At 35.6% G+C, this 23,515-nt stretch overlaps 1 protein-coding gene across 1 annotated transcript in view; it reads right to left on the reverse strand.

Annotated features, from left to right (window-relative positions):
* Positions 1 to 23,515, reverse strand: part of LRBA (LPS responsive beige-like anchor protein) — a 365,433-nt gene that overhangs the window by 290,458 nt on the left and 51,460 nt on the right. Inside the window, exons 14-24 of the mRNA XM_053974943.1 lie at positions 22,188 to 22,267; positions 20,797 to 20,859; positions 18,906 to 19,003; positions 16,605 to 16,697; positions 15,717 to 15,825; positions 15,101 to 15,182; positions 13,339 to 13,462; positions 12,897 to 13,089; positions 2,198 to 3,214; positions 1,251 to 1,435; positions 71 to 224 (exon numbers count right to left, since the gene is read on the reverse strand). Of these exons, the coding sequence (XP_053830918.1) occupies positions 71 to 224; positions 1,251 to 1,435; positions 2,198 to 3,214; positions 12,897 to 13,089; positions 13,339 to 13,462; positions 15,101 to 15,182; positions 15,717 to 15,825; positions 16,605 to 16,697; positions 18,906 to 19,003; positions 20,797 to 20,859; positions 22,188 to 22,267 (2,198 nt within the window). The remainder of the gene's footprint in view (positions 1 to 70; positions 225 to 1,250; positions 1,436 to 2,197; positions 3,215 to 12,896; positions 13,090 to 13,338; positions 13,463 to 15,100; positions 15,183 to 15,716; positions 15,826 to 16,604; positions 16,698 to 18,905; positions 19,004 to 20,796; positions 20,860 to 22,187; positions 22,268 to 23,515) is intronic.

The raw sequence follows: 23,515 nt of genomic DNA on the forward strand, positions 1-23,515 counted from the left end.
TAATACACTCCATAAAGAAAGGCATCCTCCCACAAGTGAGGAATTTTTAAATAAAAATGGAATTTCTTACATTAGCAGATGTGGCAGCAGAAAGCAATGGCAAGATACCACCACAGGCCATGATCATGTTGTCCATCACTTGAGAGATGAGGTGGATCGTGTTGTGCACAAACACCACATTGTCACTGCTATTCACAAAGTCCATCACAGTTTTTGTAGAATGGCTGTCCAAAAATTTTTTTAAAAAAAGACATTTAGAATAGAGCTTTATTTTTGGGGTATTTTAAAATATTTATGTTTTTGCAAAACTAAAACCAGACACTTAGCAGTGGGGAAGGAAATAATACATGACTTAAGGATCAACTGATGCATCTCAGTCTAAACCTAAAACTACATTTCTTTTCTGTTCATAAACTGCTCAAGATCACCAAGATGACTGCTAATCCTCATTTGTATAAAGATACATTATAGGCTGGTCTATGACTGCTTGCTAGCAAAAGTCATTATATCAGGAAACAGAATAAAGTCTCCTGGAACAGTGTTGGAAAACTAAAGCAAATTATAAGGATTTCTCAGAGAAATTAAAAATCAACAAAGCACAAACACTTAGACAAACTTTCCAAAACAGAGGCTAAAACAGAAATATATTTTAGCTATATCTATATATAGGTTAACTTAAACATATCCTAAAAATTATCGTCAGACAAAAATTCAGTTTAAATTGTTCAAATCACTTACCTACACTATTTCTTCATCCTGACATTCCTTTTTATCAGATCAGAACATCTATACAGTTCAATTTAAATTCAACACTCACAACTATAAGCTAACAGTGGACCCCCCTTTTATTTCTGTTATTAAACTGAAATTAAAATTAAAACTGTTATTAAAAATTAAATTGCAGAATTACTGTTGTTTTCAAAGATCTTCATGATTACGTCCCAGATCCCTGCTAGAAGTTAATCTAGGAAAATTAAAATCTTAGTTGAATAAAAATCAACAGCAAGACTGCCACTGACTTATATGTAGCCAGGATTTCAGTCCAAATCTGTGTGCAGACCCTGAACCAATACACAGTTATGTCTGTAAAGAGTCTTAAAAAAAATATATGAGAATAATTTGGTGTAGGTCTAAAAATAAGTCAGGCTATTGAATAATGAGTAAAACACCAGATGTCCATGAGTCTAAGTCAATGAGCCCCTTATAATTGAACCCAGTCTGGATCATTCCACATAAAGCACAGGACATACCTTCTCCACATCTGAATATCTGTTTCTATGGAGAAGAGCAGGTCTGTGAGCAGGCGCTGGTGCATCAGTGACCACTTGAACTCGGGAATACGGAACACAGCTGACCTCGTGTCCCTCCTCTGCCCATCTGATGGAGCAGCCAGCTCCTGTCCTGAGGAAACCTGCTGCCTTGAGGGCTGAATGCACTGTTTGCAGACAAAAAAGAAAACAAAACACAAAACCCACACTCTGGTTATTAGTTCTCATGGCACACACTGAAATGCATTTAACAGACTTGACATTTTGGATATCCAACAAGTCCAGACTGTGTACATGGTTCCAAATAAAGCTAAAACTATTACACAAATGCTATTTCATGGATATACCAAAACTACAAACTAGGCTACAGCTGCACTACCACACCTGCCAGTCTAGGTATTCACAAGCAGCCACCCAACCTTACCAGGGCGGGAGAATATGTTGCTGTAGACAGTAGGTTTCCTCCTTTAAGGAAGAATGGTGCAGATTGAAGAGCATCCATTAGGAAGCATGTCTGCAGAAGGGAAGTACTCAGAGACATGACTATTTAACCATCACAAGCTGGATTAGAAATTAAAGCCTAGAGGTTGGAGCACTGCAGCACACAACAGAAGCCCAGTCTTAATTTATACTTGTACAAAAAAGGTAGGATGACATGACGTAGTGACAAACCTATGTCCATCTAGCCAAATACTCAGTTTATATCAGCATTCATATGTGGATGTACATAAATCTTGGAGAATTCTCAGTACACAAATTATAAGAATAGTGGCTATTTTAACCCAGGGTTAAAAGTATTTTATAGATAACACAAAAAATCACACACATTATAATCCCCAGAATGTTTAGGTACACTTTCTCAAAAAATTCATTTAAAAAACCTTCCTTTTATTTTTAAGCTAGACAGAGGAATGACAGGTAGAATTTACCTCAGGCATGGATCTGGGTGGCAGAGGTGCTTCTAGACCTGTGTTAGCTTTCAACTCCAGTCTTTCTGTATCTGATGCAACACTGGAAACATCAAGCTTGGCAATCCTTTTGTCAGAGGCTCCAGCAGGTTCTGCTACGTGTGTATTTATGTTTTCCACAGTTGTTTTGGTTTCACTGGTAACTACATTTCCTTCCTTCAGCTTCTTTTTTCCTGCTGAATCTGGCTGAGTTACTACTTCTAGAACTGCAGAACTCACCGTCTCTGGCAAAGTCAGTTCTTGTTTCTTCTCATCCACACCTTCAGTACCCTCAGATTTAAAAAGCCCAGTTTCAGGCTGCTTTTCTGTTGTTTCTTCCTGCTTTGTCACTTCACTTGCATTAGAGCCACATTCCTTGTTCCTTTCTGCAAGCTCTTCTGAAGGTAAAGGCAAACTACTTTCATCTTTCAAATCAACAAAGTCATCTTCATCTTCCACCTCTACTGCTGGTTTTTCTGGACTTGTAGGAGTTCCTCCTTCCACAGGAATTTGCATGGCTAAAGAAGCAGTAATGACAGCAACTGTTTCTTCCACAAGCTCATCAGCTTTATTAGAATCTTCAATTGCTTCAGCTATCCCAGTACTGATTTCTGAGACACTGGGCTTTGCTGTTTCTGGTTCTGGGGAAAATTCCACACAAGGCACTGCTTTTAAATCCTCTGTAGTACCCATATCCTCCCCCTCTAATTCCTCCTTATGATTAGACACTGAATGAGTTTGTTGGCTGCCATCTGATGAGTTTTCTTTCTCTTTTTTTTCAGTTCTGCACTCTGTATCACCATCAATAATGCACGAAGGGGCATCAGCATTTTCTTTTAACTCCAAAGACTGTTGTTTTCCCTTGGTTTCAGCTTCTTTTCTAATCCCAGAGATTGTTCTAACTGGAGCTGAAGAATTTACCCCACTCCCTTCACCTCCTTTCTCTTGGTACTCCTTGTACATTTGGGAAAGACTCTCTTTGTGCATTTCAAAAGTTACCTAAAAGAACAGAGTTCAAAAGATATTAAAAACTATATATTAATGACTGTTTCCTTGGGAAAAAAAAAAAAAAAAACAAAATCAATGCTCAAATCACAAATTTATATTGGATGCTGTCCTTTTCATAAAAAAGTCTGCACACTAGATACCACTTCAACTGACAGCAAGTTTTTCTTACATGTGCCTGGTTTTCCTGGCTAAAAGGAAGAAAGAAAAGTAAAGCCAGTGTCAAACAAAAAAAAAAACCCAACTACTCTGATCTAAAGGACATCCTAAGCATAAGATCCACAGAATTACAGATTTGAAAACCTCAATTTTTTTGTGAAGGGGGAGGCTGTGACATCTTTCACATCTTTTTAGCACCTTTAGTATGCTCAAAAATCCACAAAGATACATAAACTTTTGAAAATTTACACTAAAAAGTACAATGTCACAAAGTCAGAGCAGAGAGAAGCACCTAACAAAGCCAGAATCCTATGGATCCCCAAACGATACCTAAAATTCCCCAGAGGAATTTCACCATTTCCTTTGGTGAGTACTATTCACCCCTTCTCAGTCTGAGAAAAGCTACACAAATTGATTAAAGTGAAAAGACCTCTCTACTCCTTAGCTGAAAATATTATTGTTGTTTCTAGGTATTTAAAAAATATCCAGACAGAAAAATTCTTTATATGCACACTAATAAAACTCATTTGCCCAAATAAATAGCTGTGTTTTAAAAAATAAAATATCACTAGCCTAACTTAAGTTCTTATTACACTGTTATTCAATTTAGTTTATCCATACCTTTTCATTTAGGATTTAGATTTACATTCCATAAAACAAGTGTTTATCTGTAAACTCAGTTCTCAAAATTTTCCCAACATAAGCTCTACCTGAGGGTTGTTTTTTTTAAATAATTTTCTGTATCATAAACATTTTCCATAGGCAAAGTAGAGCAGTGCACTCCACTAAATATCCAAACACACATTTCCTTATTCTCTTACATACTCAGGTCATTCATTTGGATCTCATCTAAAAATTCCGTGTACATGGTATTCAAAGTGATGCTTAGTCAGTAGGAATATTTTCCCTTAAGATGACACAGAGGAGTCAAAAAATAACTTTTCAGGTTAAAAATATACTAGAAATTACAGTTAACAAATTAGAGATAAGCAAAGCTTATCTTTGAGCAAAGATCTCATCTAAGAGCAAACTTTTTAGATTAAAAATATATTAGAAATTACAGTTAACAAATCAGAGATAAGCAACGCTTATCTTTGAGCAAAGATCTTATCTAAGAGCAAAGTCAAGAATAATTTTTGGCAGGTTGTGATATCAATATTTAGCTTTTTAACGTACTATTTTCTCCATCAATCAAGTATATTCAAGCGCTGCAAGAGCAATAAACTATTTTAATATGACCTGAAGCATATTATTCATTCAAGTTGATTTAGTTGAAACTTTAGTGTCTAGAAACAGAAGTGGGATATCTCATTCTACTTTTTTTTTTAAAAAAAAAGAGTCTTCACATACTAGTTTTCATTCAGTTATATACAAAAAAAAAAAAGTGTAAATGATTACAACTGATTGAAAGTTCATCCAATCACAATGGATCCATAAATTATTTGATTCTAGGGTTTTGCTAAAAAGAGCATGTGGGGGGGCATTATTACTTTGGAAATACTTTCTGAATTGTACCACAATCAGAATGTCGAAGGCAACACAAAATAGATTATGCTAATAAGCTGTCACTTGCACTTTTCATTTATTTTCCAAAATATGACTAGGCAAAGCTGTTACTTCACGTCTAATCACTACTTTTCTGAAGAAGGAATCTTAACAACTTGAACTTATCTCCCGCTAACTTTCCCTCCTCTCTCTCTCTCCCTGTTGCTTCCTCCATTTCCAAAACTACTAAAAAGTTTTGTTCCAGAAAGCACTAAAGAGACATTTAACAACTGAAAATGACATTGTTTGTTTTCAGCAAAACTTACATGTACTTTCCAGAAGGCACATTGCCCCACAATATTTAACAGTGTGAACATCTGTATTTTCATGCATCATTCCAGTGTAAATCTCATTAAACTCATATGTAGGAGTAAAAGCTACCAAGTTTATAGCTTCTCACTTTCCATGAACACAGTCTGTAGGGCTGCCAACTACTTTTGGAGAAATGGGCAGTCAATTGTATCTCAGTTGGTACAATGCTTTTTTCTAGTGTGCTACCAAGCCCTGCAGCATCCCCTTAACAAAAACCTACTGCAGCTTCAGATTTTTCCGTACCAGCCAAATTGATCATCTGGTTCACAGCCTTAAATCAACCGTGCTTGAAAATAAGTCAAAATCTGTTCTCCATAGGTCAGGATTGTGGGCTGCTTTTACTCTCCTCCCTCCCCTCAGAATCCTGAACTCCACCATCTTATGGTCACTGCAGCCAAGGCTGTCTGACATTTCCAACCTCCACATTTCCTCCACATTTTCAACATTTAAAAACACAATATATGGTACGGGCCTGCAATACCATTTCACAATCAATTTCATCTGCAACCTGGAACAGCCAATGCTTTGGAAAACAACATAGAGCAATACTGAAAATGAAACTGTGCACTGTGGGATTTTTAATTGCTACTAAAAAGAAATAGAAACAAAGACCAGCAAGAAGGTCAATACCGACAACTTGTCTTCACAGATGGGTAATGTAAACTTATGAGCACATAAATCCAAGCAAAATCTGATAAGAATCTACACTGATTTCAGAACAATGCAAGAAACTGTAAGGAGAGAAACACTAGTGAAGAAAATTAGGCATCATAGAACTAAAGGAAAATATCACTTCCCAAAAACATCCAAAATCCATTCAACGAGGATAGCAATTTCTACTTTGACCATAAACATCAACAAGAATTCATGTTACAATGTACTAAATGCTGTCCTTTAAATAAAACTCAAAATACCAAGGCACAGAATTAGAGACCACATGAAACAGTATTTTTCTAACATCAATATTGAGTCTGGGGGTTTCCTATAAAACAAAAGGATACAAATTTCAGAAATTCTGCTTTGTAAAATCCAGCTTTTCAGAAAGGCTGTATAAACACTTCTGATCACTATATCAATCTGTAATTTGGTTTGACATGAAACCAAGAAATTGTGATACTATAACAGAGGCACTAGACAATTCTTCCCCCACAACTTCTATTGCATGATGTGGCATTTATGAAGGACACAAGTACACAAAGCCAAACTACATACAAAACAAAACACCTAAGGTTAACAAAATCAGTACCAACAAAAATGCAAAATGAAGAAGTTACGATTACTAAAAGCAAGTGCACAGAGTACATGAAGGTATTAAAGATTAAACATTAGGATCTGCAAGCACACAACAATTTACGAGACAACTGCTACCTTGAAGAACCTTAAATGTACATAAGTAATTTTTTATTTTCCTTAAGGCATTTGCAACTGTAAAGCTGACAATACAAAATTAATTACCAGAAATTGTTCTAAATTAGTGAGCTAAAAGGCCAATCATTAATCTTCACCATCATTTGATGGTTAATCCATAGCTGTCTGCAATGCTTGGAATGCATCTATACGCACCACCAGTTGAAGACACTTGTGAGCTAATAACTGCAACATTTGCCTCTGCCATTAATTTTAACTTAATTTGACATCCAACATTTACTAATTGCCAAGGAGAAAAATTAGCATACAGCAATGAGAAAGGGTAAGATGATTGACATTTGCATTAAAGAACTTAGAGAAAATATTTTAATTATACATTAATATTTTTGCCTTTTTTTTCCATTTTCAGGAGGGCAATTTCATACAGTAGAGAGAGGAAAAGAATATCTTGCCAGACAGGTCAGACAATTCCTTATAGAGTCTGCTCAGTGCAAACCAGCTCCTGTGCTGATTTAAATAAACTCTTCATAATAAATGAATAAACTCTTCATAATTCCAAAAAGCATCACAACTTTTTAAATCTTAACTAGGATTTTATTGACCTTCTGTTTCCACTTCTCTTCTACTAACACTAACTGTTTCAAAAGTGTAATCCAATCTCCAAACACAAACAGACCTGTTTAGACAGGAGATACCACTATCAGAGATATCAAAACTAATTTTCTACTCAGCACAGGAAAAGATACAAAGGTATTATGTGCACCACGCAGTGAGTTACGGTCTGTAACCCACCAACTTAAGGAATCTCTGGGCTATTTCTGAGTGGTTCACAGATGAAAGTTAAGCAAAGCAAGTTAAAATATACTTTGCAGGATAAGAGGTTTCTAAAGGAGGAGTCCAAACTTTCACCAGAAACACATTCAATGATGTACAAGGTGGGGGGAAACCACTGTTCCAAGATGGTTTCATGTTCCTGTATCTTGCATTTTCACCTAAATAGCAAGAGTTCCGCCTTTTTTTTAACTCGTCTTGAGGAAAAAAAATAATTTCTAGAATAAGAAAGCAAGTACTAGTCAATATAATTCATAAAAGCCTGCTATTCTGAGGGAGAATTTTATGCATGTTGACAGCATTTTAATTTAAATCAAGTCAAGGTACAGCTTACTGTTACATCATCACATAACAATAAATTCAAATTGCATATCGAACGTGTATTAGCTCATTTTCACTAAGGAAATTATTGCTTTTAATGAGTTTAAATAGCAAGACATGAGCACACACAATCATCTCAAGGTTTGTATTTTCTCACTATCTCAATCCCTGCCACCATTCCTCCAGTTCAAGGGACTGTCAAACCCTATCTCCTACAGATTTGATATTTAGCTAGTAACAAAAATATTCTGTAACTAAATTCAGCATTTATCACCCCATTTTTGCAATGCCCAGCAACAGGTTTTATGCACTGCTCACATTTGCCATACTTTTCCAGTATCTCCATATATTGTTGGCAGCCCTACAGCAAAGACTTCATTTCAGAGATGTCATTAGAGAATGGCCAGGAGACCTAATTCGGGCCCCACAATGTGAACAGAGGTAGCTGCAATTATGGAGGAGGATTGCTGCAAACTGCAGCAACAGCAAAGAAAACCACTATCAATTCCTGAGGCTGCAGACACACGACTCATCTTCTGTGATTTTTTTATACCAAGTCATAGAGATGAGAATCCTCTCTCTCCTCAAGTCTTCTTTACTTAGGAAGACTTTCAGAGCTACTTGCCTCTTCATACACCAGATCTCTCTACTGCTAATGTTTCTGTAATTCTTCATTTTGAGAGCTCTGACACTTAGAAGCAAATTTCTGTTACACTCTTCTTTTAAGGCTTCTCTGCAGCTTTATAAATTCTCAGTTTACCTTGCTCCCTTCTATTCTATCCCCATTACTTTCAGTTTGGATTAGTCAAATGTTAGCATCCTGAAGCTTTATTCATGACATTGCACTCTCTCAAACCAAGTGAATAACGAGATGGAGGACCCCATTAACCATACACACTGCATGTGTAAGAGCCCATCACTGGTACACATCTCTGCCTGCTGAACAATGAAAATACTTTCTTCTCCCTCCAGCCATTGATTAGCAAACCCTTCCCACACATCTACTACAAAAGAACCTATAAAAAGGGAACACCTCATAAAGGTGAGGGACTGCATCATCACAACACATCTGGGGGGTGCACAGCTCTAAAGTAGGCTGCACATTTCAGTCTCCAAGTTCCTTCTGCTCTCCATAACTCAGGTGACAAGCTGAGAAAAATTTCTATGTAGAATAAGTAATATTTATTAAAAATAACTATTTACACCATTAGAATGAACATAATAGTGAATGATTTCAAGGGTACTCCCAGCTTTGTTTCATTGACATATCAGGCATTGCACAAGTGACAACCAAAAACCATCAGTGGTACAATGACCCTCTGGGCCAGGTACCTCTGTTTCCCCTCAGGGCAATGCAGATACACTTTGCAGAGGACTGAAGAACACCTGAAGCCTTCAAATTTCCCTGGAGCTGAAGAACTCTGCTGTGGGAGACTCTCCTGCCCTCATGACAGGGATAAAAAACAGATAAAAGCATCCTTAGCAAATCCTGGATGCCAACAGGATTTGGACTCCAGATTCCAATGGCCTCTTACCCTCTAAAACTGAGCCACGTTCACTTCTCTGCAAATTAGTTTTTGAATTGCCACCATATATTAACTCCCCCACCACCCAATCTCTGCAGCTTCTGCTAGTTTTCCCTCATCAGGCAGTGATGAAAACCTGGCAAACATAGTACACATAAATGCTCTGGGTTTTTTTTCTCCTCCCTTAAATTAAACAAGCAGGGCACAAAAGAATATGCAAATTTACTTAACAGTCACAATGTTTATTACAAGTGTACTTTAGACTGAAAACTGACAATTAGTTAGAAATAGACTGTACTGTAAGGTCCCACTATTAACATTTTAAAATTTTACTTCTCATTCAGATCAATGAATAAAATTCTGCCACTTAAACAGAAACAGAACTGCAGCTCACACATATTAACATCTCCGAGTCTTACTCACTGAAAATTTCTTGAGCTACTAAAAACTAAAAACAAATATCATTCTTCACCTGAATATATTTTCTTTAACAGAAAGGCAACATGAATCAACTTTTAAGTAGTAAAATATATTTAAGGGCCTGAAATAAGCAGATGTTAGTCTTCCCAGTCTAAAACATTCAGATAATTTAGAAGTGTATTGCACTGTATAAATAATTTTGTTCTTTTAAAACCTGGGGAAACTGAAAGGTTAAAAAGGGAACTTTCCCACCACCCTTTACTTGTTTCCTATTATTAACCCCCAAATCATTGGTCCTTTGTAAAAAGCAACAGGACTAGACAGATAAAAATCTAAGACTGAGTTAGCATGGTTGCAATGTTTAAAAAACAGAAGTTCTTGGATGCTTTCATAAATTCAACACTGGCCAGTCAGAAGAAACTGGAGCTGTGATTTAATTTTTCCAATAATATTTTCATTGAACTAGAAGCAACAGATTAAACACCTTTGTTTAAAGGTTTAATATCTGGAAAGCATCAAAAATAATACAGAAATTAACAAAATACATGAGTAATACTAAGAAATTTGGCTTTTAAAAGGTTGCACACACGTACACACCTAAATTCTGAGTGCAAGGAAGCCAATGCAGTGCAATTACGCTGGAAAAGCCACTGCTGCTTATAAAATGCTGTGCAGCTGTTGGAGGAGAGGGTTACAGTGACAAACAGCTTCCCTGCTACAAAGGTGGCAGGAAATCTATCAAACTGGACAATAAAATTGCAATTGAGTTTCTTTGGCTTTTTATAGCAGCTGCATGTATCTTGATGTGTAGCTCTGCAAAACCTATCCAATTGTGTAACACTGGTCCTTTATGTACTTGTTCTTTATCATAGAATGGTGTTATAAATTAGTGGCACAAACGGCACAGAGGGTTGTAAAAAGGAAAAATAAGTAGTAACCCAGTACAATTAGAGATGAAATAGGAAAAATCCAAACTGGTTATTTTCCTAGCAATGTTAAGGAAATATTTTTGTTCCCATAATTCCCACATTACTTTGAAAGCATGCTAGAAATCAAAAACATCTGAGATGCACTTAGCATTGAACAATTTGCCCACTGAATTATGTCTACACCAGGTTATGTGTGAATCTCTATGAATCTCAATAGTGGTAAAACAGGATACAAGACTATTTAAAATAAGTAAAATTAACAGGATTAAAAAATCATTATAATTATCTGTTTATAAGGACATTTTTCAAGAGCTTTTTTGTGACTTATCCTAATTTATGTTTATGTAATTAAGAGGCAGCTCTGAAAAATCATCTAGTTTTACATCGCTAGTTGCATGAATTGTATGTATTACAAAAGAAGTTCAAATGAAAAGTGCATAATAAAGGTGAAATTTTAAAATCTTGATAATGGCACCATCATTCATATCAATATTGTCAAGTTAGTTTCTGGCTGCTTTTGCTGTTTAAACATTCTCATTTAGGCTTCTGGAACTAGTATTAGTACTGATGTCCAAAAAAACTGAATTCCTTTATAAGTCGTTCAATATTCGACCACCACACCCTGCCCACACTCACACACTTCCAAACTTGCGATCACTCAACGTCTTCTGAAATGGGCTGGAAGAACAGACAGATATTATACATTGACCGGGAAGTCAAAAAATTAGACTTGGGAAAACTTACAGGGAGTTACTCATCCTACAACCAAGGACACCTCCCTATCACAGCATGCCAGGAACCAAAAATGAGAAACACAGACTGAAGTATCTTCTCATTCACTATGGCATTTCACAAAAACATGCAGCCCTTAAAATACAAATTAATAAACCAGACCAACATTATCTATATCTATCTACTTTTTGGTCTTTTCTAGAACTGCAGGGTTTTGTTCTTGACATTTGGCCACAGCATCACAATAAAATCTTGGGGTTTTTTCTCTAGGAACTCTACATCATTGATTAGCCACATTAAGTCACTGAAAAGAATGACCAAAAATCCATATAACCTTTCTGACATAGATGTTGTTTCAATGAGATTTCTGACATTACATTATCTTACAAAAGGAGTCTAGGAATAGAACTACAGATTATAAGATAATGTGCTAGCTGATTTCTAAATTCAAGACACCAAAGCTCTGACTAAGAGTTTAAAAGGTGGTCTTCCTTTATTCACCTCTCCATCTTTCCCCAGGGACAACTCCCAGCGATTCCCAGCAACCATACACATACTAAATTATGCCAGTTTTATATAAAAGCATATTAGGGATCTTTACTCTGGTTCCAGCTTGCCATTGTACAATTCACCCATGCCCTCTGCATCTTGGGGCAAAGAGAGGAAAATGGTTTTTTGAAGACTGTAAAGCCGACAAAAAAGCGTATTAAGATTGGTCCGACACCAAAAATGTGATCTCTGTAAGGGTTAAAATGTGGCCCTGGGCACTTTGCACAGGAATTCCACTTAGCTACGTGACTGTTTAGTAAAGTTATTTCACCCATTTTTATTACATAGATTTCTACAATTGTCTCCCCATAGCCCAAGAATGCACTATGGGCCTCTGAATGCAATAAACAGAGCTGCAAAATAACAAGGTTCTTGCTGTCTGCAGAGACTGACCTTTTCTAAGAAAAAAGTTTGTTCAAAATCCAAGACCTCAGAAATGCCAACAATTCCTTAGTATCATAAAGTGATCTTTTGGATTCACAGATGTCCTTTTCACACTGCTAAGTTGCACACATTTAGAAATAGGTAATTTATAATTTAATTCATTTTAAGAAAATATTCTGATAACTAGAATAATTCTGAGGCCCACACTAGCCTCACTCCTATGTTTAGAATAAGGCAGTATAAAATACCTTTTGTACTACTGTGCCTCATTCAGAGAACCACTAATAACTTTTATGATGTAACTCTGGTTGTAACAACAAAATTCAGACAGAACAAAAACAAAGGGTAATAGTCTCATTCATGCTGCATGGATTTTCACTCTCACCCCATATTCCATGACAGTTTAACAGCAGAAGCATCTGCCTTAACTTGGATTTCTTTGCTTTTTTCCTCATTTGTTTTACAGCCTTTTGATGTTACTAAAAGGTATTTCTGTTGATGAATAGCTATGGTGCGCCACCTTGTGTTCCTGCTGTTACTAAGAAGCAAGACCAGCACCAACATTTTTCGGAAATGCTCCTAAAATTTGATTAATCTCACCTTTGAATGTGTGATTGACAGTGTATCCACCCATACACGCCAGCCACCCCACTCATATTTTATTGCATGGTACAGCAAAATCCGGAATATGGTGTACACCATCTCAGTTATCTTCTGCTCCTCAGAAGTCTTTGGATTAAAACAACAAAGGGAAAGCATCCACTCCTGCCAGACAGAGCACTGCAACAAACTCCTGCAAAACACAAACATGCTATTGAATCATATTATAAAATATATCTTAGAAATATATACAACAGCTAAGTCAAGAATCCAACATGCTTTAAAAAATTGCTACATGCAAGCTTCTTTAATTTTTCATACTGAAGACTTTGCTAGAGTACAGAATTTGCTGAAACAGCAATGAAGCTGTATCTGCCCTCATGAATTTAATTTACCAGGAGACTTTATTTTCTATACTTGTGCATAGAGCAAGCCATCTTACCTCCTGTTTTCTCTGCTGTTATTAAATAGTTTAATCATATCTGAGAGAAAGGCTCGCCGGACCTCCAGAGTTTCTGGACACTGCGGAGAATTACGGATCAGGATTGCAATAACCTTCAAAATCTCTGTAAAACAGTTAATGAGTAACAAAATATTAGGACTAAGCACAGCATAAAACACAAGGCCTCTTTCAACAGTGTTTGTACAAGGAAAGTGACACCACATAAAAAAGTTTTATGCTGAGAAAAAGCATATCTCTATTAGAGAAGAAGGCTTAAGTAAAACAAATCCCTTCTTCCAATACTTTTCAAACCTAGCCACTCATCAGGGGGATTTGCATGCCTCTAAAGAAAATGGAATTCATTGAATTATCATGTTTAAGGAACACAAATATTACTGCATGACAACTTACAATCTATCAGTATCTCTCAGAATAATTTTTACATGAGGGTCACATAAAAAAGCATCCTTTAGAAAACCAATATATGAGAAAAATGCTCTACCTTATGAGATTTTGCTCTACTTTAACAATACTGAATTTTGAAAGAATGTGACCAACTTCCAATTAAACTTACCAGTTTCTGTTATAAAAAAACCATTCCTAATATAAAATTTTATCTCTTATGATCACAATGTTTTCTGTATTTTTAGGAGGTCAAAATTCAGGGTACATCACACTTTTTGAAGCAGAGGGGCAGTGACTTTTCTTGTTAGTTTAAAAGAAGTCAACTTTGTAAATGAATTAGGGTGTAATCTGAACACAGTCACTGTGATAGTTGCAGTTCATCTTGTACATCTTCTTTAAAGAGAAATTCCTTATTTGATAACAGCAATGATCTAAAAAAGGGACTCTAGAAGTCACTCTTCCTACCAGACCTACATAATTTTAGAATCAACTCAGTCCCCACATAGTCTATACTGACCAGAGTAGTGACTGTCAACTCCAAAAATCTTAGGAGAAAGCAACAGAAACAAGCTAACATCTCTTGACTCATACGAATTTACCAGAAGGAAAATGGCATAATGCAACCAAATTTCTTTCCTCCAGATCTGCTTTGCTTTCTTTTCTCTTCCCCAACTTTCCACCTGAAGTAAATCTACAACTGTGACCTGTGACAAAGCAGCTACGAAAGCGAAAAATCTGTTATTTCTCCAGAAAAAAGTTAACTCCCAAAGCTATGATAAGTCCATTGTATTATGTACAGAGCACATTAATAATGTATATAATTCAGGAAAGGAGATCAGTATTTTCTCTCAGTTCAAAAGACATCTAAAGTTTCATATCAAGATATTTCCAATAAAGTAAGCTAACCAAAACAGTGAGCAGATACATTTCTCCTATTTCCCATCTAGCACTGTCATACTGTATGTAATTTAAGATGAAAGGTGTTTCCATATTTTAGGCAATTTAGTCTGACATCACTAAATAATGCATTAAGAATTTTGCTGGACTCCTAACATGTATTAAATCAAAGTATCTTGTGCATAAAAGTCTTGAAAAACCATTTCATAATGTGACTGCACAGCCAAAAAAAAGGTGAGTTATGAACTACAGACACATAAAATGTCTTTCAAAAAGCTATAGAGACATACTGTGTATGTAACTCCAACTAAATAAAAGTTATCTGCCTTTTAGAGTGAAAAAAAATGTAAAATTGAGATTAGGAGACTGGTAAATGTAATTAATAAGCTTGTTCATTGGTGGGATTCCTTCAAAGCAGACTTTTCTTAAAGTAGCACTTAAAAATGTGTATCATTCTTACGAGGATTTTGTATCTTCACCGTTGAATCTGGGTCAGGATGTTGTTTATGTATTACTTGAGTGCAAATTTGTTCAGTCAGAATCTAGCAAGAAAGAAGAAGATGCCATATCAATGTACATGAAGACAGCTTACTGAAAAATAGTTGGATGCAGCACAATCACCATCATTCTAAAAATCATCCAAAAAAATCCCCACTAACTTTCTTGATAATTTATTTCATCCTGTTTCTAAAACTCTATACGCTACTTTATTCTTTTATTTCTCTCTTAAGTGCATACTGTTATTTAAAGTACACTGGAAGATGAATGTGAATCTAAGCAAAGCAATTATCCTAAGGCAAGATCATTGCTATAATAAAATGCCACATCTACATGAGCATCTGGTTGAGACATACAGGTTACTCATTATCCAGAATTGTTCATAATGAGCATAACCAAGTTAAGGAGGGGATAAATCCAAAGTAGTGAGCTTTCAGGGGGAAAAAAGCAGCATTCAGCTGCATCACACTAAGGTTTAATGTCATCTGGAATATATCAGCACAAATATGTAAGCAATTTTCTAACAATGTCTTACAAGTAATTAGAAAGATTGGATCCTAACTACAGTGCATGACTACCTCAAACAGGACATTGTATGTGGTCATGGTGAATAAGCTTGTCTGAAGCATCAGCCTTTCAGCCAACAAAGAGAACAATCCATGTCCAAGCATGACTTCAGCTTTTCTCCTAAAATGGTAGAGAAAGATTAAACAAAATGCATTCCATTTGCTTTAGGGGGAAAAAAAAGTTTAAAATGTGTGCCTCAAGAAATACAAAATCACTGGTAAGATTTTTTTTTTGTTTGTTCCTTAAGTCTTTCACTTTTGGTGAAGGAAAAGTGTTCAGATTCTCAAAGGATGAAGGCAGCCACCTTTCTTCCATAAATGAGGTCCACTCACCCAGGGGCCCAAAAAGCTGAAACACAGCCTTGGGAATTTCTGGATAAACACTGAGGAAAGCACACCTTTGCCCTCATTTCACTCAAAAATGCAACCATGGGCAGCAATCTCAATAGTTATCTACTATCACAGTCGACCTGAGACATATTAAATCTAATTCTCAGTAACATGGGGTTCCACCTCACCAGTCTAATTCTTGCTATTGATTTCACTGGCAAAGGGTCACTTTAAAAAGAAGGAGGCCATACTGCAAGTAACTATTCAATCAGCTTGATAAGGAAGTGATAATGCCTGAACACTAGCTGCCAGCAACAAGCAATTCCACCGCATTAAAAATAAATTTGTGACAAATAGACTGAGGGGTAGTTGAAGAAGAGTAGCTCCTATTCAGTGAAGCCTATTTAGTGATTAACCTCCATTATAGCTTTTTCCCCTTTACACACAAATGTGTGTATATACACCCAATAATTTATACCCAAAGTAACAAATAAAATGTCTGTGTCACAACCTACCTTTACTCCTTCCTTTCTTGGGAGGTTTAGTTTTAAGACCCAAATCAGTACTTACTTTGGAGAAAGATGCTTTAAGAAATATCCCATCACTTTCAGAGCTTGGACCCTGATGCCTTCACTTTGTGATGCTAAAAGCTTGTAGACAACCCTAAGTGGAGAAAACACATTAGTCTTCTGTCAATGTGAAGAATAACAAATGTAGGTTTTTGGTCCTTGTAAACCTCCCATAAAAAAACTTAAGATATCTAAATGCATGTATCAGTTACATCCAATTTCTTTAATCACTTACTTCTCAGACAGTCAAGGGCTTAGGGCCACATCACTATCTGATTCTAGTTGGACTGTGGTTCATAGTATTCAACAGATCTTTAAATCTGTGAAATATGATTTTACTTATCTACATAGACTACTAAGCTCTCTTTGAAAAAGGAAAATATTAATTTCCAAATGTTCAATGAAATCATATTGGAACAGAAGGGACAGTACTTATCCTTTACTATAAATAAGATAAAATTTTTTAAGAAATTTGGATCATTTCACTAGGGGGAAGGCAAAAGCCTACCTCATTTACACAATTTTGGAGAGCCTTTCCAAAACTATTCCATGTTACAGCATGGCATTTTAGACCTGCAAGTTTTAAAGAGTTCAAAGGACTTTAAGGTTTTAGGCCTTATCTATACATAACTGAGCACTCATCAATAGTTATGTACTTTTATTTTTATATACCCAAAAATAATTCTCAGGACACCTGAACTAAGACCAAAAAAAAAAAAAAAAAAAAAAATTAGTTCTATACCAGAATTAAAGGTAAAACCTAAGGGTGATTAAAAACCAGATATGTATAATAAATAATTTATCCTGGAGAATGCTGCAACCACAGAAACTATAGAAGGAAAGAAATAAGCAAACTTATGATGCACTGGCCATTCAGGCAATAAAATCCATTTCTCTGCTTTTCTTTACAGAACACTATCAGGGTTTCCTAAATGTATAGGGGAAAAGCATTTCCTTTCTTTTTTTTTTTTTATTTTTTCCACTAGATTGGTTACTTTAACATTTTTAATTTTAAGAGAACTCCAAATATTCACAAAGTTTTTGAAAATTATTTTTAAATTTCAAGATTATCATGCCTTAATTGCAAAAAGTATATGTATCAAGAAGCATACAAACAATCCATTAAGTGACTGGAGACAATACCAGAGCAAGAAGTGTAACAACTGAGGCAGGAAAACAAAGTGATTTCTCACTGTGGACTCACTATTCATGCTGACTTGCTCATACACTTGTTAACAAAAAAAAGAAAAAAACACCTACTGCTAGCTGTTAAATAAAACCAAATGTACTGCATTGGAGACCCAACCTGACATTCAAATACTTTAGTATTTAGAGATTTTTATTAATTTCCCATACGTAATACATTACCATATAAATGAAATAAAATCTGATGAAAATGGGTAGAAAGAAAAATAAAAATCAGTCTAGCACTAAAAGGGGAGAAAACAATTAGAAACATGCCTAAATGCAGTCTCTTGAGAAAGGGCAACTGGAAAAAAATATATATAAACCGGGATTAACCAATAGGTGCAACTAAATGTATGAAATGAGACTCTGCATTTAAACAGTGAGAGAATTACTATTCCTCATATCCTTCTATGAACTGTTCTTACATTTGCTTGCCTATACCAATTTCTTCCCCACTATGTTCAGGCAGGTTCCTGTTAAATTAGAAAAATTCAATGCCGTGACCACCCTCTGAGAGCCACAAGACAAAAAGAGTCATAACTTAACTCCTCTAGCAGATTTTCTACTTGTACAAGTAGATTTTGCTACTTCCCCTACTTTTCTCTCAAGACAACGTTAAACACTTTTTTGTCTGTTTGTTGGGAAAAAGATTCCAAATAGTGCATAGCACAAAGTGCTACTTTTAAACAAATAAAAAGTTTTTCTGGAAAAGTCCCACTGAAAAAAAAATGGGAAGAAAACTAACAAGGATCAGAAGACATCTGAATCAATGTTTGTCAGCTCCCTTGCAGTTCCAACACATCTGTAAGAATGGGGGGCTGAAGATAGAGCACCAGTAGATGAAGACATCAATTCACAGACTGAAATGGATCACTCCCTGTTTAAGTGTGACTGACAGCTTGGAAACATTAAAAAAAACCACCTGATTGATAATAAATCCAACAGCACCTCTTGTCAAAGTGAACACCTGGACCCAAAAGTCTCCCAAGATGAGGAGTCTATGATTGCAACACACACACTGATGAGAACCATTCCAATTTCATGGGGATTCTTGCAAGCAACAGTATGGTCAAAACACCGTTTCCTTTTTCCCACTCAGAAAATTCAAACTTACTGTAATCCATTCCTCTGATCAAATGCAGGGGTCATAGAACCAGGATGCTCTGACATCAGAGCAACCAGCAACTGCAAGACATCCATCAGATTGTCATCCTGTTGGATAAAATTTACAAATTTTAATTCATAACACATATACTGGAACATTGTTTTGGCTAAAAGAACCACTACAAAATATTTCAAAAGTATGGGGAGATTAATAATAAACTAAGGACCAAATCACTTTGGCCAGGATCAAAAGAACTATAGCTCTAAAGGCAAGTGCAGAAGAAAACATTACCAAAAATATACTTAATTGTTTAGGGTGCAAAGTGATATATTGGTGTCTGGGATGTAAGGATTTAACAGGCAATGGAAATTTAGACCATGTTCCTTCCTTCCACACACATGCTCCTCTGTTTGCGTGTGTATTTCCCAATCCTATCCTGCACAGGAGCTACAAATAAACTGCTGCACATTTTCTGGGGCATCGGGTGGTGTTTAATGAAAAGTTTCTACTCAGAAATGTTCAAACCATGAGGAAAAAAATACTACCACCTGCCACAGACAATATTTTAAATGGGTAATTCAAGCCACTTAGTAAATTTTTCCATACTTTTAATTTAAAGCACTCTAAGCTACAGTTCATTAATTTGTTCCAAATTCATTGTAACTAAAAATAACCTAAGAAATAACAAAATGCAACTGTCTTTTCCCATACTCTGTAGTATTAAAATAAAGGTTTCTTTTAAAACAAAAAGAGCCCACAAATAAAACCCTGACCAACGCTTTTGAACAAATACTCTGATTCTTTACTCTGGAGTATTTTGAACAAATACTCTAATACTTGATTAGAAAATCAGTTTTACATCCTCCTGAACAATTTTATTCACTTGATATAAACAGCTGACATTACAGGTGCTATCACTATTTAGCCATATGAGAAGGCTAAATTTTACTTTTTTTGTTGATGTTTTTCGAATTCACAGTTAGATTGTGGGATTCAGCATTCATGGATCTCTGATGCATGATTTTGCAAACTGCTAAGATACTTAAAAACATCACATCCTAATCTGAATGCTATATAAAACTTCTGCTATTTTAGTTCACTCTTACGTAGTACCAAGGGTCTTATTATTCACTTCTCCACATAAAGTAGAAATGCTTGACTATGGTACTACCAAGTAGTAGTAACCAGCACAGAGAATAAAATGAAAATATAGGTGTAAGCAAAATTCTTTAAAAATAAAAAATCTACACTGCTTGAAATGAAGTTCAATTAATTCCTTATTTTACCCATTTCAAGCACTCTTACAGAGATGCGATCAGTTAGATTTATGTCCCCATTTCCCTTGTCTTTGATGTTGCATCTGGCATAAAGTGCCTTTTCCTGGTGCTAAAATATGAAGATGCAGATGTATCAGTGGTAACCAACATTTTCTCCCAATTAAGTTTATATGCCTCTCTTAGATGCCATTAAAATATATCTTTATTTTTTAAATGCATGTTTTCAATTTTATTACTTTATTTAAGAAGCAAAATAAAAAGGAGAGGAAAAAGAAAACAAAAAAATATTACTCAGGCAGCCTAAAACAAGGTTTTGACTTTTTTTTAAGTCATTCTCACCATCTGTTTTTCTGCTTGGTAAATTGGTTTGCAGAACATAAGAAACCATTTTGACTTACTGGCTTAATGAACTTCAATCTAACATTGAACGTAGTGCTTAAATCACTGCAAGAATATTGGCATATCAGCACACTACTCTAAAGAATTGGACAATGCTTGCTACTTCCTCTGCAGAGCCATCTTGTGGCATAAAGGAGGTTATATTTGAAATTATTCAAACATTTGGTCACAAACAGCACTAGTATGCTACTCTTCATAAACACATCCCCCAAATTAAAAATTACCTCATGTATAGTAAGCAGGTAATTGAGGATAGCCTGCAATTCATCTTCTTTTATTCCATAGTCCTTTAAAAACAAACAGGTTTTAAGTATCACCTTTCAAGTATAGAATGTCGTTTCCAAAAAAAGCATTGTTACAAGAAATGTTTATATCACAAAGCAAGTACCACACAACAAATTTGCTTTCACTTGATCCTGTAATAGCTTCATAGCTGCAAGGTATGAAGCTTCCCTGCCCCCAAAAGGAGCCACTGAATGCCATAAAAGTGTTTTAAAGCAATTTCAACACCGGCATAAAAACAATATAAATAGCAATATAGTATTTGAAATTGTTAGAGTAATACATGTTAATTGATACAGTCAATTTGAACTGAGAGCTTCCTGTTAACAGAATAATTAAATTGAGGTAAATAAAGGACTCAAAAGCAGATCTGGAAGTTTAATTATAAGCCTCTTAGCTATACCCATATCCATGTTTGCTTCTTATTTTCCACTAGATGAGCCCATCTTCAGTTGCTATCAACTTTGAAGAAATCTCAATCATTTATTGTACCTATGCCAGCAATATGCCTTGAGGTATTTTTTGTGAAAATAAAATAAAAACCAACAGTTTCTAAGAACAGGATGAGGGTAGGCAAAAGCAGACTTCTTCACTTCTGGGGCTTTTATTTTTAAGGCAAGTCTTTCATTTCCCAAAAAGATTTTGCACCACTATGTGCAAACAGAAAACTTGCCAAAGGATCAAACTCAATCTTTTTCGACAGATGTTCTATTTACTGCTGTGCTGGTTTTGGTTGGGGCAGAATTTATTTACAGGAGACAGCACACAGCTATGGTTTGGATTTGTGATGGAAACAGTGTTGATAACATAGAGATACTTTTGTTATTGCTGAGCAGGGCTTATGCAGAGAGACCAAAAACTTATGATAGGAGAAGTTCATGAAGAGCCTATAAGCAACAGAGCTGCTGAATTCCAATATTCTGTTAATGTCCAAGAAACAGCTTTGAAACTTACTGATACAGTCTTTCTTATCCTCCTCTGTCCCACTGACCCACAGCACATAGTACCAAATGTTTCTATTTAGTCTTCAGCCACTTACAATGTAGCTGATACTGTTCGTGTTAAAAAAAAAACACTTTAAATACTTATTTCCACAACAGTAAACATTTCTAAGGTAATAACAGCTTAGAACTTTCCCTTTTAAACAGCTTAAAAGGGGGAAAAAATGCATCCTTAGCACTGCTGTCCGTGGCAAAAGCCACAACAAAAATAAGCACCTTACTTGGCTTTTCTGTTTATATTCTATCACAAAATTCAACATGTTTAAAGCATGTTAGGCATTTCTTTATGAAAGGAAACTCAAACATTCTACTATAATTTAAAGCTATCCTACCTTTGTGACTAGCTGTTTAATGAACATCAACAAAAATGCTCGCAGGGATAAAATCTCCTTCTGAGTAGGCCGTGGACCATCTACCAAAAAAAAGTAGATATATAAAATACAAATTGACAGTCGATATTAGCATAGACAGTATTTTCACAAAAAGAAAAATAAAAGGCATTTTCTGGCTGAAGAAGGCACAATTCTAAGTCTTCCCACCCTCTATTTCAGACCACAAAACACTACTGTGTTTTATCATTCTTATTAGCAAAATGTCTGATTAGTGAGGTTCCACTAAGGCTTCATCTAAATTCTGATGATTTTAATGTTTCCTTGTAGTGCTATGAACTAAATTCATGCAAGGAATAAGACTAATACAAGAACTTTAGGTCAGAATTTCCAGATTTCAAATTTTTGAAATTTATAGTTTACAGGTTTTTCTAAAGTTCTGTGATAGCTCAAAGCAAGCGCTACATGCCATTATTATACACTGGCTAAATACACAAAAATCAATCTTACAATGCCACATATAAAGAGTACTTTGAAAGACATTACTTAAATTTTTAACTCAAAGTCAAAAAGGACTGGCTTCTGCTGTCTCTGCGCAAAACAGACTTTGAAAGAAACATTTTAAATACTCAAACACTCAGTAGCTCCCAGGAGAGGCAAGGTTAAAAAAACAGGTGCAACCAAGTGTCAAAGTCAAGTAAAAGCTTTGGGACAGAAATCAAATGAAGTGCTGCAAATACATTTTGGGAGACAGTTTTTACATTTGCCTGTAGGGTCACAGTTCTCATGATCTTAATCATCACAGAAAAGCAAACCATCTAGAGAATGAAAGTGATCATATGAGTCTGGTTGTATAAAGCATAGGACCACAGGCATATTTGGTTTAAGAACAGCTATTTTCAGTATAAACCAGCCTAGTCAAAATAAGCCATTAAACTGCATTACTAAGACTGTCCTATTCATCCATTTGCCTCAGGCTCAATAAATGAGTTACGAAACTAAGAAAATCCACAAGAGACTAAAAATAAAGGAAAAAAACATGCATGCTTTGCTTCTTAAAGGATGAAAAATACTACAAAACAATCCTTACAGCCCTCTAACGGCAGGGCTGGTAATTTTGTGAAGTTGGTGGCAGGAAGTCAGACTCATCTAGGGAGCACTCACTCCTAGTAAATCTAGCTCTCTCCCATCACCTAATTCTCTCTCTGAAATTCCAAAAATTACAGAGAAAGACCATATTGCCAAGCACAGTTCTACTGTTCCAACATCCTACCATTTCTCTGACCATCTCTGTCTAGTATCAGTTTACATAGCTGTCTGATGACAGAGGA

The sequence above is a fragment of the Vidua macroura genome, chromosome 4, assembly GCF_024509145.1.
Source record: "Vidua macroura isolate BioBank_ID:100142 chromosome 4, ASM2450914v1, whole genome shotgun sequence".
NCBI lineage: Eukaryota > Metazoa > Chordata > Aves > Passeriformes > Viduidae > Vidua > Vidua macroura.